This window comes from Salvelinus namaycush, chromosome 24, assembly GCF_016432855.1.
Source record: "Salvelinus namaycush isolate Seneca chromosome 24, SaNama_1.0, whole genome shotgun sequence".
In the NCBI taxonomy this organism is placed as follows: domain Eukaryota; kingdom Metazoa; phylum Chordata; class Actinopteri; order Salmoniformes; family Salmonidae; genus Salvelinus; species Salvelinus namaycush.
The window spans coordinates 20,342,706-20,363,515 of record NC_052330.1 but is presented as its reverse complement, the minus strand read 5'-3'; the positions used below and the strand labels follow the sequence as shown (position 1 = coordinate 20,363,515).

Here is a 20,810-nt window from a genome sequence, read left to right as displayed (position 1 = left end):
AATTGATGATGTTGATATTGTAGTACTACAGGAAACATGGTGCAGAGGTGATGTTTCCACTGGCTGTCCACTAGGTTATAGGGAGATAATCATACCATCCACTAAATTAAAAGGAATCAAACAGGGCAGAGACTCAGGGGGAATGTTAATATGGTATAAATCTGAACTAATTAATTCAATCGAATTGATCAAAACAGGAGAATTCTTTATCTGGTTAAAAATCAACAAGGAGGCTATCTTGACAGATAAAAACGTCTTCCTCTGTGCCACATACATTCCCCCCTCAGAGTCACCCTACTTCAACGAAGAGAGCTTCTCCATTCTAGAGGGAGAAATTAGTCACTTTCAGGCCCAAGGCAACGTACTGGTCTGTGGAGACCTGAATGCTAGAACAGCAGAAGAACAAGACACTATTAACAGTCATGGGGATAAACACCTACCAGGAAGCAATAACCTTTCCCTCCCCACATACCCCCACAGAAACAACTATGACAAAGTGAAAAACAAAAACGGAGTACAGCTCCTGAGGCTCTGTCGAACACTGGGTCTGTACATAGTCAATGGCAGGCTGAGAGGAGACTCTTTTGGTAGGTACACCTACAGCTCATCCCTTGGCAGCAGCACTGTAGACTACTTCCTCACCGACCTAAACCCAGAGTCTCTCAGAGCCTTCACAGTCAGCCCACTAACACCTCTCTCAGACCACAGTAAAATCACAGTGTATCTGAGAAGAGCAGAACCCAACCATGAAGCATCACGGCCCAATAAATTACATGGTACTAAACAAGCCTATAGATGGAGTGCAAACAGTACAGACATCTACCAAAAAGCAATTAGTAGCCAAAAAATACAATCTCTCCTGGACAACTTTTTAGCCTTAACATTCTCCTTCAGCAATGAAGGTGTAAATTTGGCCGTTAGAAACATAAACTTTATATTTGACAAATTAGCCTCCTTGGCTAATCTAAAGAAGCATAAGAGCAAACCAAAAATAACAGATAATGAAAAATGGTTTGATAATGATTGCAAAAATCTAAGAAAATCATTGAGAAATATATCTAATCAAAAACACAGAGAACCAGACAACAAAAATATACGCCTTCAATATGGGGAAACACTGAAGCAATACAAACGCACCCTAAGAACAAAAAAGGAACAGCACATTAGAAATCAGCTGGATGGAATTGAGGAATCCATAGAATCAAACCACTTCTGGGAGAATTGGAATAAATTAAACAAACCTCATCATGAGGAATTGGCTATCCAAAATGGGGATATGTGGAGAAATCACTTTGCAAACCTCTACAGCAATATAACAAAGAGCCCAGAACAAAAAGATATACAAGAAAAATTACAAATCCTTGAATTAGCAGTCAAAGACTATCAGAATCCTGTAGATACCCCAATTACAGAAGAAGAATTATTGGAAAAACTATGCAATCTCCAACCCAAAAAGGCCTGTGGTGCTGATGGTATTTTAAATGAAATGATCAAATATACAGACCACAAATTCCAATTGGCTATACTCAAACTCTTCAACATTATCCTCACTGCAGGTATTTTCCCCGATATTTGGAACCAGGGATTGATCACACCAATCTATAAAAACGGAGACAAATTTGACCCAAATAATTACAGAGGAATTTGCGTTAACAGCAACTTGGGGAAAATTCTCTGCAGTATTATAAATAGCAGACTACATCATTTCCTTGACGAACACAACGTCCTGAGCAGAAGCCAGATTGGATTTCTAAAAAATTATCGTACAACAGACCACATTTACACCCTCCACACTCTAATTGATAAACAAGTTAACCAAAACAAAGGCAAAATCTACTCGTGTTTTGTAGATTTCAAGAAAGCATTTGATTCAATTTGGCACGAAGGTCTTTTTTATAAACTAATAGAAAGTGGTATTGGAGGGAAAACATATGATTTTATTAAATCAATGTACACTAAAAACAAATGTGTGGTTAAAATTGGCAACAAGCAAACAGACTTCTTCTCTCAGGGGCGGGGAGTGAAACAGGGCTGCCCAATAAGTCCAACATTATTTAACATCTACATTAATGAATTGGCAAAAACATTAGAAGAATCGGCAGCACCTGGTATCACCCTACACAACACTGAAATCAAGTGTCTGCTGTACGCAGATGACCTGGTGCTGCTGTCTCCCACTAAAGAGGGGTTACAGCAGCACCTAGATCGTCTTCACAGGTTCTGTCAGACCTGGGCTCTGACCGTTAACCTAAAAAAAACTAATATAATGATATTCCAAAAAAGGTCGGGAAATAAGGATGACAAATATAAATTCTATTTGGACACAGTTCTATTAGAACACACCAAAAACTACACATATCTAGGACTAAATATGAGCAACACAGGTAGCTTTCACATGGCTGTGAATGAGCTGAGAGACAAAGCAAGAAGAGCATTCTATGCCATTAAAAGGAACATCAAAATTGAAATTCCAATTAGAATCTGGCTCAAAATTTTTCAATCAGTTATAGAACCAATTGCTCTATATGGCAGTGAAGTATGGGGTCCACTCTCTAATAATGAATTCACCAAATGGGACAAACATCCAACTGAAATATTGCATGCAGAGTTTTGCAAGACTATATTGCAAGTACAAAGAAAAACTCCAAATAACGCATGTAGGGCAGAATTGGGCCAATACCCCCTCCTCATTCGAATAGAAAAAAGAGCCATCAAATTTTACAACCATCTAAAAACAAGTGACCCTAAAACATTCCATCACACAGCTCTACAATGTCAAGAGATGAAACCAGAGAAGAGTCCCCTCAGCCAGCTGGTTCTGAGGCTCAGTTCACCAACCCAAACCAACCCCATAGAGCCTCGGGACAGCCCTCAGAAAATCTGGCCCAACCAAATCATCACAAAACAAAAAGAAAAATATATCACCTATTGGAAAGACACCACAAAAAATCAAAGTAAACTTCAATGCTATTTGGCTCTAAACAGACAGTACATGGTGGCAGACTATCTGACCACTGTGACTGATAGAAAACTGAGGAAAACATTGACTAGGTACAGACTCAGTGAGCACCGTCTGGCTATAGAGACCGGTCGTCACAGACAAACCTGGCTGCCCAGAGAGGACAGGCTGTGCTCACTCTGCTCCAGGGGAGAGGTAGAGACAGAGGTGCATTTCCTACTACACTGTGACAAATACTCAGACCTAAGAGCATATTTCTTTCCCAAAATTATAACTCAATACAAAGAATTTGAAACTATAAAAGATGAAGAAAAAATCAAATATTTATTGGGTGAAAAGCCAAAATGTGCAGTTTTGGCAGCCAAATATGTGTCCTCCTGCCATAACCTGAGGGACAGCCAGTAAAAAATCCCATTTAGCTTAGTTTTGTTTTGTCTTTCATACCAGGTTATAGGTCTTCTCAAGTCATGTTGACACTGGTCTACTACCATTGATTTAATGTATTGTTCTGATTAATATTGTTGTTGTAGTTGTTGTTAATGGTGATCCCATGTCCACAACTACTAGTATTATTACTGTTGGTCCCACCATTTATTTATATATAAATATATATATATTTTGTATATATATACATATATATTTGATTTTTATTTTTCGATATGTATACTTTGACAATGTAAGTAATAATGAACTTGCCATGTCAATAAAGTCAATTGAATTGAATTGAATTGAATTGAGAGAGAGAGAGAGAGAGAGAGAGAGAGAGAGAGAGAGAGAGAGAGAGAGAGAGAGAGAGAGAGAGAGAGAGAGAGAGAGAGAGAGAGAGAGAGAGAGAGAGAGAGAGAGAGAGAGAGAGAGAGAGAGAGAGAGAGAGAGAGAGAGAGAGAGAGAGAGAGAGAGAGAGAGAGAGAGAGAGAGAGAGAGAGAGAGAGAGAGAGAGAGAGAGAGAGAGAGAATGCAAGAGGTAGTGTTAGAAAAGGACAGTGTTTGTTTGCTTTAGTTAAACAATGGGTTCAGGGCTCTGTGCCTAGAACATCACAAAGCACAGGCAGTAGACTGAAGCTGAGAGCCCAAATTAGGCCCAGAAAACGTCTCAACTCTTTCATGCCATACTTACAATGAGATTTCAAACCCTATAGCGGGACCGGTGCTATGGAGTTGTTTGTGTGGAAATTTGAGGGGGAGCAGAGGAGGGGGGCTTCAAATGGTTCATTTCAGAGCATTTTTGTGTTGTTTTTCTCTGTGATGCAAAGCGGGGTATATTGAGTTCAGAGTTGAATGAGAAGCCTGGTTTAAGCCCAAAGGTAAAGCTTGATACTACTAGAGCCAAATCAGATGATGTGTAAGAGAGTGGAACAGAAGGAGGGAGAGAGAAAGGAAGGTTCAGAGGGAGCGAGAGAAAAATATAGAAAGAAAGACAAAGACAGAAATAATTATTATTATCAGAAAGAAAGAAAGAGAGAAAGAGAGAGAGAGAGAGAGAGAGATTGAAAGACTGAGGGGAAGGAGACAGAAGAGAGGAAGGACAAGCAGAAAGAGTCCTGTCTCCTTGGTGATTAACAGCAGCATCAATGACAACACTGAGCCTTTGCTGGAGATAACACACAATAAGCAGCTCTCTGGCTTTCTCATTAAGGCTTTTCTACCAGATAAAATGCCTGGAAACAAATGCATAGCAGGGCACACACACACACACACGCACACACACACACACGCCAGCAAACGTGAACACGCACACATGTACGCATGCACAAAAGCAAGCACACACATAAATGTTCTGCCAAGACTGTTCAAAGGTGCCATCACTCAGCTGGCATTAAGTTCCAAATGCAAAGAGTGTGAAGGCTCCACTGGATGGATCAGAAACAGTACGAGACAGCCAAGTAACACACACACGTACGCACGCACACACACACACGCCAGGGTTTCCGTTAGCCGGTAATAGACGTTTCTGTGCGATAAAAAAATAGAAAAGCCAATGAATAAAATTGGTACCGGCCAATTGTCCGGGAGAAGAAGAAAAAATCCCATTGTGAAATAATGCTTTTTAGTCTATTGAAAGATGGAAATACCAGGCGATGGAAATACATTTGACAAGTCATGCTTATAGTTTAATTAGCATAATTTTGTGGAATTAAATTGGCGTGTGTGTAAAGTATATTGGTTATGTATCTTATTTATCACATGCGTACAGCATACAGATACAGAGCCTATGAGTGGAAAATCTGTCTGTCAGTGCCAGAGCTGCTGCTGCAGCATCTTGTGGTGCATTCAAGACAACCAGGAAATGTGAAAAATACAAGGTCAAATCATGACATCAGTGATCTTCAGGTCGGAAAGTCAGAGCTCTAGAAAGAGGCCGGAGTTCCTGAGTTGGAATTCCGGGTTGGATGACCGTTCAAAAATATTTTTCCCAGTCGGAGCTCGTTTTTCCCCAGTTCCCAGTTGTCTTGATGACACTGAAGTCGGACATTTTCAGAGTTCCCAGTTGTTGTAAAAAAATGCATCAAATGGTAACTGAAGGCAGGCTTCATCAGTGTGTCACAAACCACTTTACAGTGAGCTGGAGGCCGTATGCATTTTGAAAACATATATTTCATTGTTTGAAACCTGAACGTTTTAATACATATGAGACATGTCTTACCTTGCTTCAAATGAGCCTATTAGATCTCCTCTCTTTCTACATTTCTAGTGGATACTTTCATCTGTCACATGAAACCGCTCACATGTGCGATGCCCTTTTGACAACAGTGTTGTCCCGCTAGCTGCATTATGGAAAGAACATTCACACGTAGCCTACTGCTTTGTGTGCATTGCTGTGCTTATAATGTGAATAAATAACAGTTTAACATTTTATTCTAAACGTTCTGATCTGTAGCATCAGACTCATTGCTTTTTAAAGTTTCTTTTATGTAGCCTGCTGGTTGTATGAATGTGGGATCTATCGTCCCACGACCGTCCCAGAGTCTGTTTGGAACAGGCTATTTCTTTCTCAGCAAGCTGACCAATAGAAGAGGTCAACTTTTCCACTATGTGGGATAGTAGATTGACAGGCTAGTGATTTTGCTGTTCATTAATCGTCATGTTGGCTGAGGAAAAGTACATGTGGACAGTTATTCGAAGTGCACATCAGAATTCGGTAAGAAGGACAGCACATCGTTGCATCCTCAACCTGCATGTTCTGTTAATATAAATGACCATATTCTAAATGTGATTTCTGTCATTCTGAGCAACGTGGGTGGACGCCCTAATCAGGTTACACAACAAATGCATATGGGTCCGGTAAATTTCTCAAATGTCCGGTAAATTAAAATGTTGCAGGTTAATATCCGGCGCCACATTTTCCTAACGGAAACCCCGACACACACACACACTTAATTAATGACAGTACATGTGTGTGTATCAATGTGTGTGTGTATAAGTGCGTGTTTATATGTGTGTGTGTGTGAGCATGCTAAGACTCAGATGGAGGAGTTGGAGATGAAGAGGCTCTAGAGATCAAGCGTAGGTGGAACAGAATTAGATACGACTTTAAAAAAACACTTGAAATCAAAAAGCGTGAAATAAAAGGGAATCAGAATTAATCCTTAGCAGAGTACAAGCTGTTCAAACACCCCACACAAGCAGATTGATGATTGGCTGCGTTCAAATCAGCTTAGACAGGATTTACAGCTGTTTAAAATGCTTGTCCACAGATTCCAGGGACTTGATCCTTTTAAAGGAAGCATCGCTAACTCACCTGTTAACATTGACACAAGGATGCAGTGTGACATTAGACCTACCGCTGCATTTCGTTTTGGGTTTAGATTTACGAATTGTGTCCTTATCCCAAAATGGCTGACACACTCAAAAAAATTGAATAAAATGTCTCTCAAAAAGTAGAGTGGGAAATCTACTTCTGAACAAAAAATAGTAAAATCATGATGAAAGCAGGCCATATAATGGGATATTAGCTGAGTAGACAGGGCTAGAACATAATTACAGTTATACTTACTGAGCTGATGTGAGGAAAAACAGGATGAGTGGATAAATGTTTGGAGCCTGGAGGGTGTTTTTACCCTGCTACTTGTAATGTTACTATCACATGAACCTTCTTCCTCGTCATTACCTGATTATCACTGACTGCGTTTCTAGTCCTGTTCCTGTACTTAAAAAAAATTAAGTATTATTTAAAAAAATGGTACCCCCTTTTTCTCCCAAATTGCGATCCAGACAGATCTTGTCTCACTGCTGCAACTCCCCAACGGGCTCGGGAGTCTCTCTCTGAGGCAGATAGGTGTTAGGCAGAGTCAAATCAGAGCAGAAAAGCACATTCTGTCCATTACTGTGGTGAAATGGTACTTGGGGGAGTCTCGAGCACCGCCCGTTTTAAAATAGAGCTTTTAAGCGGAGAAGGCAGGGGGACAGAGGGAGGTGTGGGGTGGGGGGACAGAGGGAGGTGTGGGGGCAGGCGGACAGAGGGAGGTGTGGGGGCAGGCGGACAGAGGGAGGTGTGGGGGCAGGCGGACAGAGGGAGGTGCGGGGGCAGGCGGACAGAGGGAGGTGGGGGGGCAGGCGGACAGAGGGAGGTGGGGGGGCAGGCGGACAGAGGGAGGTGTGGGGGCAGGCGGACAGAGGGAGGTGTGGGGGCAGGCGGACAGAGGGAGGTGGGGGGGCAGGCGGACAGAGGGAGGTGGGGGGGGCAGGCGGACAGAGGGAGGTGGGGGGGCAGGCGGACAGAGGAAGGTGTGGGGGGCAGGCGGACAGAGGAAGGTGTGGGGGGCAGGTGGCTGAAGGGAACACACGTGCATATACAGACACGTGAATTTGGACACGCACACGTGAATGTGTAAAGCTGGTTGCGCTGTGAGAATCAAGACCCTAATCTACCCACGCTGCCTCTCTCCCTCCTCATACCTTTCTGTCACTCTCTTCCCTCTCTCTCTCCAATCTGTCTATCATGCTCACTGTCTCTGATTCTAGATCTCTCACGCAGTTGTCTCTAGCCTCCTCAAACCCTCCATATGCTCTTTTGTGTGTGGGTAGATTTTTTGGGCAACGTGTCCTCACTGAAAACCATTTCCAAATCGCACTTCATTGTACACACACACGCATACACACACGCATACACACACACACACGAACAGGATAACTGCAGATTTCAGCTCTTGTATCAGAGCAGGTTGAGAGATAATCTAATTCTAATGTCTAAACACAGTATCACAGAGGGTGAACCTCCAACCAGCATCACAGAGGGTAACCAGAGACCTCCAACCAGCATCACAGAGGGTGTACAGAGACCTCCAACCAGCATCACAGTGTGTGTGTGACCTCAGAGGGCATCAGAGTTTAGAGAACTCATTCCCCCGATTAGGATCTCAGCTGGGAATAGGTCTCAACATGCCCTCCAGACAGCTTTAATGGTATACAGAAACACTCAACCTTTCACACACAACACACACACATCTGGAGCTTCAGCATGTTCCCTCTCTTTGTACTGCTAACTGCCTCTCTATCTTTTGTCATCTCTTCTCCCTCTCTCTCCCCGCCTTTTCTTTCTAAACTTCTCTTTCCATAACATTTTTCCAACTCCAATGTCTTTATCAAAGCAAACCATCTTTCTCTCCATAACATATCACTCTCTCTTATCCACTCTTTTCATCGTTATCTTTCTCCCCCGTGCGTAATTCAAACTTCTTTCCTCCCTCTCAGTTCTTCTGTCTCCCATTCTCTTTCTCTCACCCACCCTCTCCCCATCTTGTTTTCCATCCTCTCCCCATCTTGTTTTCCATCCTCTCCCCATCTTATTTTCCATCCTCTCCCCACCTTGTTTTCTATCCTCTCCCCACCTTGTTTTCCATCCTCTCCCCATCTTGTTTTCTATCCTCTCCCCATCTTGTTTTCTATCCTCTCCCCACCTTGTTTTCCATCCTCTCCCCATCTTATTTTCTATCCTCTCCCCACCTTGTTTTCTATCCTCTCCCCATCTTGTTTTCCATCCTCTCCCCATCTTGTTTTCTATCCTCTCCCCACCTTGTTTTCTATCCTCTCCCCACCTTGTTTTCTATCCTCTCCCCACCTTGTTTTCTATCCTCTCCCCATCTTGTTTTCTATCCTCTCCCCATCTTGTTTTCTATCCTCTCCCCACCTTGTTTTCTATCCTCTCCCCATCTTGTTTTCTATCCTCTCCCCACCTTGTTTTCCATCCTCTCCCCATCTTGTTTTCTATCCTCTCCCCATCTTGTTTTCTATCCTCTCCCCACCTTGTTTTCCATCCTCTCCCCATCTTGTTTTCCAAACAGTTACTAATGGTTACTGACAGGTAGGAGGACATAGGGGAAACAGTTACTAATGGTTATTGACAGGTAGGAGGACAGAGGGGAAACAGTTACTAATGGTTACTGACAGGTAGGAGGACATAGGGGAAACAGTTACTAATGGTTACTGACAGGTAGGAGGACAGAGGGGAAACAGTTACTAATGGTTACTGACAGGTAGGAGGACAGAGGGGAAACAGTTACTAATGGTTACTGACAGGTAGGAGGACAGAGAGGAAACAGTTACTAATGGTTACTGACAGGTAGGATGACATAGGGGAAACAGTTACTAATGGTTACTGACAGGTAGGATGACATAGGGGAAACAGTTACTAATGGTTACTGACAGGTAGGAGGACAGAGGGGAAACAGTTACTAATGGTTACTGACAGGTAGGAGGACAGAGGGGAAACAGTTACTAATGGTTACTGACAGGTAGGAGGACAGAGAGGAAACAGTTACTAATGGTTACTGACAGGTAGGAGGACAGAGAGGAAACAGTTACTAATGGAAATGATTACTAATGGTTACTGACAGGTAGGAGGACAGAGAGGAAACAGTTACTAATGGTTACTGACAGGTAGGAGGACAGAGTCTAATGGTTACTGACAGGTAGGAGGACATAGGGGAAACAGTTACTAATGGTTACTGACAGGTAGGAGGACAGAGAGGAAACAGTTACTAATGGTTACTGACAGGTAGGAGGACAGAGAGGAAACAGTTACTAATGGTTACTGACAGGTAGGAGGACAGAGGGGAAACAGTTACTAATGGTTACTGACAGGTAGGAGGACAGAGAGGAAACAGTTACTAATGGTTACTGACAGGTAGGAGGACAGAGAGGAAACAGTTACTAATGGTTACTGACAGGTAGGAGGACAGAGTCTAATGGTTACTGACAGGTAGGAGGACATAGGGGAAACAGTTACTAATGGAAATGATTACTAATGGTTACTGACAGGTAGGAGGACAGAGGGGAAACAGTTACTAATGGAAATGATTACTAATGGTTACTGACAGGTAGGAGGACAGAGGGGAAACAGTTACTAATGGAAATGATTACTAATGGTTACTGACAGGTAGGAGGACAGAGAGGAAACAGTTACTAATGGTTACTGACAGGTAGGAGGACAGAGGGGAAACAGTTACTAATGGTTACTGACAGGTAGGAGGACAGAGGGGAAACAGTTACTAATGGTTATTGACAGGTAGGAGGACAGAGGGGAAACAGTTACTAATGGTTACTGACAGGTAGGAGGACATAGGGGAAACAGTTACTAATGGTTATTGACAGGTAGGAGGACAGAGGGGAAACAGTTACTAATGGTTACTGACAGGTAGGAGGACATAGGGGAAACAGTTACTAATGGTTATTGACAGGTAGGAGGACAGAGGGGAAACAGTTACTAATGGTTACTGACAGGTAGGAGGACATAGGGGAAACAGTTACTAATGGTTATTGACAGGTAGGAGGACAGAGGGGAAACAGTTACTAATGGTTACTGACAGGTAGGAGGACATAGGGGAAACAGTTACTAATGGTTACTGACAGGTAGGAGGACAGAGGGGAAACAGTTACTAATGGTTACTGACAGGTAGGAGGACAGAGGGGAAACAGTTACTAATGGTTACTGACAGGTAGGAGGACAGAGAGGAAACAGTTACTAATGGTTACTGACAGGTAGGATGACATAGGGGAAACAGTTACTAATGGTTACTGACAGGTAGGATGACATAGGGGAAACAGTTACTAATGGTTACTGACAGGTAGGAGGACAGAGGGGAAACAGTTACTAATGGTTACTGACAGGTAGGAGGACAGAGAGGAAACAGTTACTAATGGTTACTGACAGGTAGGATGACATAGGGGAAACAGTTACTAATGGTTACTGACAGGTAGGATGACATAGGGGAAACAGTTACTAATGGTTACTGACAGGTAGGAGGACAGAGGGGAAACAGTTACTAATGGTTACTGACAGGTAGGAGGACAGAGAGGAAACAGTTACTAATGGTTACTGACAGGTAGGATGACATAGGGGAAACAGTTACTAATGGTTACTGACAGGTAGGATGACATAGGGGAAACAGTTACTAATGGTTACTGACAGGTAGGAGGACAGAGGGGAAACAGTTACTAATGGTTACTGACAGGTAGGAGGACAGAGGGGAAACAGTTACTAATGGTTACTGACAGGTAGGAGGACAGAGAGGAAACAGTTACTAATGGTTACTGACAGGTAGGAGGACAGAGAGGAAACAGTTACTAATGGAAATGATTACTAATGGTTACTGACAGGTAGGAGGACAGAGAGGAAACAGTTACTAATGGTTACTGACAGGTAGGAGGACAGAGTCTAATGGTTACTGACAGGTAGGAGGACATAGGGGAAACAGTTACTAATGGTTACTGACAGGTAGGAGGACAGAGAGGAAACAGTTACTAATGGTTACTGACAGGTAGGAGGACAGAGAGGAAACAGTTACTAATGGTTACTGACAGGTAGGAGGACAGAGGGGAAACAGTTACTAATGGTTACTGACAGGTAGGAGGACAGAGAGGAAACAGTTACTAATGGTTACTGACAGGTAGGAGGACAGAGAGGAAACAGTTACTAATGGTTACTGACAGGTAGGAGGACAGAGTCTAATGGTTACTGACAGGTAGGAGGACATAGGGGAAACAGTTACTAATGGAAATGATTACTAATGGTTACTGACAGGTAGGAGGACAGAGGGGAAACAGTTACTAATGGAAATGATTACTAATGGTTACTGACAGGTAGGAGGACAGAGGGGAAACAGTTACTAATGGAAATGATTACTAATGGTTACTGACAGGTAGGAGGACAGAGAGGAAACAGTTACTAATGGTTACTGACAGGTAGGAGGACAGAGTCTAATGGTTACTGACAGGTAGGAGGACATAGGGGAAACAGTTACTAATGGTTACTGACAGGTAGGAGGACAGAGAGGAAACAGTTACTAATGGTTACTGACAGGTAGGAGGACAGAGGGGAAACAGTTACTAATGGTTACTGACAGGTAGGAGGACAGAGAGGAAACAGTTACTAATGGTTACTGACAGGTAGGAGGACAGAGAGGAAACAGTTACTAATGGAAATGATTACTAATGGTTACTGACAGGTAGGAGGACAGAGAGGAAACAGTTACTAATGGTTACTGACAGGTAGGAGGACAGAGTCTAATGGTTACTGACAGGTAGGAGGACATAGGGGAAACAGTTACTAATGGTTACTGACAGGTAGGAGGACAGAGAGGAAACAGTTACTAATGGTTACTGACAGGTAGGAGGACAGAGAGGAAACAGTTACTAATGGTTACTGACAGGTAGGAGGACAGAGGGGAAACAGTTACTAATGGTTACTGACAGGTAGGAGGACAGAGAGGAAACAGTTACTAATGGTTACTGACAGGTAGGAGGACAGAGAGGAAACAGTTACTAATGGTTACTGACAGGTAGGAGGACAGAGTCTAATGGTTACTGACAGGTAGGAGGACATAGGGGAAACAGTTACTAATGGAAATGATTACTAATGGTTACTGACAGGTAGGAGGACAGAGGGGAAACAGTTACTAATGGAAATGATTACTAATGGTTACTGACAGGTAGGAGGACAGAGGGGAAACAGTTACTAATGGAAATGATTACTAATGGTTACTGACAGGTAGGAGGACAGAGAGGAAACAGTTACTAATGGTTACTGACAGGTAGGAGGACAGAGTCTAATGGTTACTGACAGGTAGGAGGACATAGGGGAAACAGTTACTAATGGTTACTGACAGGTAGGAGGACAGAGAGGAAACAGTTACTAATGGTTATTGACAGGTAGGAGGACAGAGGGGAAACAGTTACTAATGGTTACTGACAGGTAGGATGACAGAGAGGAAACAGTTACTAATGGTTACTGACAGGTAGGAGGACAGAGAGGAAACAGTTACTAATGGTTACTGACAGGTAGGAGGACAGAGGGGAAACAGTTACTAATGGTTACGGACAGGTAGGATGACAGAGAGGAAACAGTTACTAATGGTTACTGACAGGTAGGAGGACAGAGTCTAATGGTTACTGACAGGTAGGAGGACATAGGGGAAACAGTTACTAATGGAAATGATTACTAATGGTTACTGACAGGTAGGAGGACAGAGGGGAAACAGTTACTAATGGAAATGATTACTAATGGTTACTGACAGGTAGGAGGACAGAGGGGAAACAGTTACTAATGGAAATGATTACTAATGGTTACTGACAGGTAGGAGGACAGAGAGGAAACAGTTACTAATGGTTACTGACAGGTAGGAGGACAGAGAGGAAACAGTTACTAATGGTTACTGACAGGTAGGAGGACAGAGAGGAAACAGTTACTAATGGTTACTGACAGGTAGGAGGACATAGGGGAAACAGTTACTAATGGTTACTGACAGGTAGGAGGACAGAGGGGAAACAGTTACTAATGGTTACTGACAGGTAGGAGGACAGAGAGGAAACAGTTACTAATGGTTACTGACAGGTAGGAGGACATAGGGGAAACAGTTACTAATGGTTACTGACAGGTAGGAGGACAGAGGGGAAACAGTTACTAATGGTTACTGACAGGTAGGAGGACATAGGGGAAACAGTTACTAATGGTTACTGACAGGTAGGAGGACAGAGTCTAATGGTTACTGACAGGTAGGAGGACAGAGGGGAAACAGTTACTAATGGTTATTGACAGGTAGGTGGACAGAGTCTAATGGTTACTGACAGGTAGGAGGACAGAGGGGAAACAGTTACTAATGGTTATTGACAGGTAGGAGGACAGAGGGGAAACAGTTACAAATGGTTACTGACAGGTAGGAGGACAGAGAGGAAACAGTTACTAATGGTTACTGACAGGTAGGAGGACAGAGAGGAAACAGTTACTAATGGAAATGATTACTGACAGGTAGGAGGACAGAGGGGAAACAGTTACTAATGGTTACTGACAGGTAGGAGGACAGAGGGGAAACAGTTACTAATGGTTACTGACAGGTAGGAGGACAGAGGGGAAACAGTTACTAATGGTTACTGACAGGTAGGAGGACAGAGAGGAAACAGTTACTAATGGTTACTGACAGGTAGGAGGACAGAGAGGAAACAGTTACTAATGGTTACTGACAGGTAGGAGGACAGAGGGGAAACAGTTACAAATGGAAACGATTACTAATGGTTATTGACAGGTAGGTGGACAGAGGGGAAACAGTTACAAATGGAAACGATTATTAATGGTTACTGACAGGTAGGAGGACAGAGGGGAAACAGTTACAAATGGAAACGATTATTAATGGTTACTGACAGGTAGGAGGACAGAGGGGAAACAGTTACAAATGGAAACGATTACTAATGGTTATTGACAGGTAGGTGGACAGAGGGGAAACAGTTACTAATGGTTACTGACAGGTAGGAGGACAGAGAGGAAACAGTTACTAATGGTTATTGACAGGTAGGAGGACAGAGGGGAAACAGTTACTAATGGTTATTGACAGGTAGGAGGACAGAGGGGAAACAGTTACTAATGGTTATTGACAGGTAGGAGGACAGAGGGGAAACAGTTACTAATGGTTATTGACAGGTAGGAGGACAGAGGGGAAACAGTTACTAATGGTTACTGACAGGTAGGAGGACAGAGAGGAAACAGTTACTAATGGAAATGATTACTAATGGTTACTGACAGGTAGGAGGACAGAGAGGAAACAGTTACTAATGGTTACTGACAGGTAGGAGGACAGAGAGGAAACAGTTACTAATGGTTATTGACAGGTAGGAGGACAGAGGGGAAACAGTTACTAATGGTGATTGACAGGTAGGAGGACAGAGGGGAAACAGTTACTAATGGTTATTGACAGGTAGGAGGACAGAGGGGAAACAGTTACTAATGGTTATTGACAGGTAGGAGGACAGAGGGGAAACAGTTACTAATGGTTACTGACAGGTAGGAGGACAGAGAGGAAACAGTTACTAATGGAAATGATTACTAATGGTTACTGACAGGTAGGAGGACAGAGAGGAAACAGTTACTAATGGTTACTGACAGGTAGGAGGACAGAGAGGAAACAGTTACTAATGGAAATGATTACTAATGGTTACTTACATGCTTCCTGTAGCTGAGCTGCTGTCAGTGGGCAGAGATCCATTGGAGCGTTCCATCTGAGCCAGCCTGAGAAACACAGATACAGACATTAGCTGGATTAGTTCAGAAACGTTGCCATGGGGGTCAACGCCTACCAAACACTGCTGGGTACAGAGGCAACCCCTGCTGGCTAGGAGTGGACGGCAGACATCAGGCAGGGTTCAGCCCAACAGCTAGAGGATCAGCCATCGCAATATGGGACCCAGTTATGACATGAGATGGATTATGGGTACAGTGCTGCACATGGCCGGGACGAGAGGGTCAGAGCCACACCGGTCACATCCTATTGGGCATGGGGGGAGTGTGTGTTGTGATAGATCTATGCGGTTGGGATGGGGAACACAGTTGATTACTGGCACTGGTGCTCACACACACACAGAAACACACACACACACACACACACACAGAACCCCCCCATGGTAATTAGATTGGGCCAGCAGATGAAAGGCTCTATGTATTGAACTGTGTAATAAAGAGAGGGGAGCCTCATAACTCCTAGGGAGATGAAGACAAAGAGAACATGATCCCTACACTGGCCCAAGGCTGACATTAGGATAGCTCGGTTAATGTCTGTGTGTGTGTGTGTGTGTGTGTGTGTGTGTGTGTGTGTGTGTGTGTGTGTGTGTGTGTGTGTGTGTGTGTGTGTGTGTGTGTCTGCGTGTGTTTCGTGTGTGTGTGTGTGTGTGTCAAGGCAGCTTGTTATCTGGTAACAGTCAGGGGCTGTAGTGATTGACCTGTGGGTTAATGGTTAATGAAAAGGAAAGATCCATGTCAGAATAGCATACGGAACGGCTGGCACTGAGGGGGCACAGCCAAATTGGAAGGGGAGGCTAGCCCTACTTTGTCTCTACCCTTAATGGACAATAGTCTGGCATAGACAGTCATTGGTATACCAAGTATGTGCAAGGTTTGTGTGATGGTAGTGTACAGTACCTGCTAGCATACTGCTCTATCCTGGAATGAGTGTCATCATGAGAGAGCTGGGGTGACTGGGAAAGCCTGAAGAGAGGGAATGGAGGGGTGGAGACGGGTACAACATGAAACACAATAACAACCAAAAACACTTCAATCAAATGAAACAATCAGCAGCTAGAAATCTAGGAGAATATAATCAACAAAGAAACAACAGAAGATTGTGCTGATCTAGGAAGCCGGTCAGGAGTTACTGCACTGCTAATGGGATGAGAGGAGGTTAGGAGGAAGAGTTTGGTAGGTTGGTTGGTCAATCGGGCAGACAGGCAACATGCGGTATGACGGCTTAGTGGGGGTGGTTGGGGTGGTGAGTTGTGGATGCAGGGACAGGGAGGAGGGCAGACTGTTCAGGGGTATTCTGATCTCCCCGGGCGGGGCGTGCAGATACTCACTCATACTGCTCCGGACACATGCTGATGAGAGTGACGGGACTGTAAGAGAAACGGAGGGAGGGAGGGAGGTGAGGGAGGGGACAACAATCTTTAGGGCCACATCACATGAACAAGGTTAAGAACCAAATGCAACAGGAGGAGAGTACAGGTGGTAGGGTTCCAACCAATGATGTATATAAACCCTGGATTGCTGATGCTATGTATTGGCCAGTGAGAAGCATGGTCGGCCATATTGGTACTCCCCAGTAGGATCAGTCCTCCATAGGAATGAATTGAATTCTACAGTATTTCAAATATATGTTTCAAGGACAAAATTACATTGATTTATGTATTTTTTCCTGTAGTGAGGACAGTAACATTAGTAATTTCAAAAAAATATACTTTAAGGTAAATGTTTTTATATATTTGTTCATGTTTATTTTTATGTTTAGTTCACATAATATACTTTATGCATTAAGGTGTCTGTAATAGAATAAGCATGTCAAAACGAATATAGACATTAATAAATTTAGCTTCTATAGCTTCCAAAATATGTTTTACAAAGGTGGGAGGTACCATGGTGGCTTCAACACAGCGCCCCCTATCAGTCCTCTACATATCAACTCAGAAACGTCCCTTTTTCAGGACCCTGTCTTTCAAAGATAATTCCTAAAAATCTAAATAACTTCACAGATCTTCATTGTAAAGGGTTTGAACACTGTTTCCCATGCTTGTTCAATGAACCATAAACAATTAATGAACATGCACCTGTGGAACAGTCGTTAAGACACTAACATCTTACATACGGTAAGGAATTAAGGTCACAGTTATGAAAACTTAGAACACTAAAGAGGCCTTTCTACTGACTCTGAAAAACACCAAAAGAAAGATGCCCAGGGTCCCTGCTTATCTGCATGAACATGCCTTAGGCATGCTGCAAGGAGGCATGAGGACTGCAGATGTGGCCAGGGAAATAAATTGCAATGTCCGTACTGTGAGGTGCCTAAGACAGAGCTACAGGGAGACAAAACGGACAGCTGATCGTCCTTGCAGTGACAGACCACGTGTAACAACACCTGCACAGGATTGGTACATCCGAACATCACACCTGCGGGACAGGTACAGGATGGCAACAACAACTGCCCGAGTTACACCAGGAACGCACAATCCCTCCATCAGTGCTCAGACTGTCCGCAATAGGCTGAGAGAGGCTGGACGGACATTGCAATTTTATTGGACTGAGGGCTTATAGGCCTGTTGTAAGGCAGGTCCTCACCAGACATCACCGGGAACAACGTTGCCTATGGGCACAAACCTACCGTCGCTGGACCAGACAGGACTGGCAAAAAGTGCTCTTCACTGACAAGTTGCGGTTTTGTCTCACCAGGGGTAATGGTCGGATTTGCGTTTATCGTCGAAGGAATGAGCGTTACACCGAGGCCTGTACTCTGGAGCGGGATCGATTTGGAGGTGGATGGTCCGTCATGGTCTGGGACGGTGTGTCACAGCATCATCGGACTGTGCTTGTTATCATTGCAGGCAATCTCAATGCCGTGCGTTACAGGGAAGATATCCTCCTCCCTCATGTGGTACCCTTCCTGCAGGCTCATCCTGACATGACCCTCCAGCATGACAATGCCACCAGCCATACTGCTCGTTCTGTGCGTGATTTCCTGCAAGACAGGAATGTCAGTGTTCTGCCATTGCCAGCGAAGAACCCGGATCTCAATCCCATTGAGCTGGTCTGGGACCTGTTGGATCGGAGGGTAAGTGCTAGCGCCATCTCCCCCAGAAATGTCCGGGAACTTGCAGGTGCCTTGGTAGAAGAGTGGGTTAACATCTCACAGCAAGAACTGGCAAATCTGGTACAGTCCATGAGGAGGAGATGCACTGCAGTACTTAATGCAGCTGGTGGCCACACCAGATACTGACTGTTACTTTGATTTTGACCCCCCTTTGTTCAGGGACACATTATTCAATTTATGTTAGTCACATGTCTGTGGAACTTGTTTAGTTTATGTCTCAGTTGTTGAATCTTGTTTTGTTCATACAAATATTTACACATGTTAAGTTTGCTGAAAATAAAAGCAGTTGACAGTGAGAGGACATTTCTTTTTTTGCTGAGTTTATGTTCAAATCATTGGTTCCAACCAGCGGCTATGCTTAGAATAGCCAGAAGGGGGCGACAACAGGGGCACGCAGTAGTACACAGGCAGAAGCCCACCCCAAATCCTAACCTTTACCAGTATTAGGGAAAACTGACCTTAGATCAGCATCTAGGAGCTCATCCAAATAGAATCTCCCCTTTAGTCTTGGGACTATGGTCCAATGGTTTCTAATGATTCAACTATTAATTTCCAAGTGATAATTGAGTCCCTATTTAAATTTTAGTGGAATATTCCCAAGCAAGTCTTTGTAGCCCCAGACCTGTACTTAGTGTAGTTGTTAAGTATGCTTTTGAAGTTTCTGCACTGATTACATTCGCCGCTATTATTAGGCATACTTGACATTTGACAGCAATACCAAAATGATCAACAGATCATATTCAATCTGTCTTTCACTTATTACAGTGTCATTTCATGTGCAGTCTTCAAAATGAAAATCTATTTGGAAACATTCAGGGTTGTACTGCACAGCGCACACAGATGAAACACCTTGGGCAAGAAAAATGAATTTAATACCGTGAGAAAGAAGGGTTGCTGAATATAGACGTGATAGGAAGAGAAGCTTCTTGTTATTTTGGAGATGGAGAGGATGTTTAGATAATTGCTTGGGTGCTCTGAAGGTTACTGGTGTTTTTGTTCGCAATGTGAAAGTGGAGACATTGAAACAAAGTGCTGCATTGTGGATAAGTGTCTCTCGCAGTGGGAAAGAAAGCAGTAGTCGTCACTTCTCTGCCCGCGAGGAGACTCCTACTGCACCAGATCCCTCAGGGAGGGAGAGATTGAGCTGTTTTGGGCTGCTGTCTGTGGTGTACTACCACTTTGTGCAGCCCTGTCAACTGGTGCTATTAGGAAGTGGGCTTTTTCACCTGAGAGCAGCACCAACCAGGGTTTGAGTTGATTTGTTTAAAGCCATACACTGCTGTGCTGAGCTCTTCAAGTTTCTTATTTTACTCACGACAGGCTGGGCCAGGGGTGTTGTAACCCCTGGATGGGTGCACTCTGTGAAAAAAAATGAAGAAAGCGAGGGAGGAAGGAAGGGAGAGAGAGGGAGACCTTGGGAGCGTTTAGCTCTGAAAAATGTTGCTGTTGTGAGTGCAGTCAGAAAAGGTAGCAGGAGTATAGTTCCTGGAGAGACAGTGATGTTGAGCATAAAGAGTTCACTTTCCCCTGGGATGGCAGTGGGCCAAAGGCAAGTCCAACTACATCCTACCTCCCTGGGCCTGGCTATACGGAGCAACCAGCCTCCAATAGGACTCATTATCATGTCAACAAACATCATAACATGATATTTTTTTTGCATTGTACAATAATCACATGACAAACAAAAAGCAAACATGTAGATTTATGTACCTCACATAATACATTTACTCGTCTATTTCTGACTAAATCACTTTTCTTTACAAAGTGTGTGGAGGGCACTTGTCTTTCAAACGTTGTCATAACTATTTTCTGGTACAGTTTTTCACACGTCTCTGCATTGAACCATGTTCCTGGCAGGCAGAGTGTGTCTGTGTGGGTATTATTGTATCAGGGAAAGTGGCTGACTGGGATGTACAGACAACAGTAGAGCCAACGGTAATGAACCTTGGCTGGGAGACAGACACACTGAGAGACAGTGAAACACAGAGTTTTAACGGGGAAGGATGGGCATTTTGATTTGCAATGCCTTGATGAGATGACACTGTGTGCATAGTGCTGAATATATTGTGATGCCAATTCTGATCCTATAGAGAGATGTCGCTGGAGCGGCAACACAACTAGCCTACGTGGTACCTAGTTGTGTTGAGTAAAAGGTTGCCCTCATCAGTATGGTTTACATGATGTTGTATTGTGTCGTACAGTATATTGTACCTTTTCACTGAATACCAATGAAATTA

The 20,810-nt window shown here is 43.6% G+C and overlaps 1 protein-coding gene across 1 annotated transcript in view; it reads right to left on the bottom strand.

The window, feature by feature from the left end:
- utrn (utrophin) overlaps positions 1–20,810 on the bottom strand; it is a 253,373-nt gene that overhangs the window by 21,398 nt on the left and 211,165 nt on the right. Inside the window, exons 68-70 of the mRNA XM_038962307.1 lie at positions 16,790–16,828; positions 16,359–16,424; positions 15,387–15,452 (exon numbers count right to left, since the gene is read on the bottom strand). Coding sequence (XP_038818235.1) covers positions 15,387–15,452; positions 16,359–16,424; positions 16,790–16,828 — 171 coding nt within the window. The remainder of the gene's footprint in view (positions 1–15,386; positions 15,453–16,358; positions 16,425–16,789; positions 16,829–20,810) is intronic.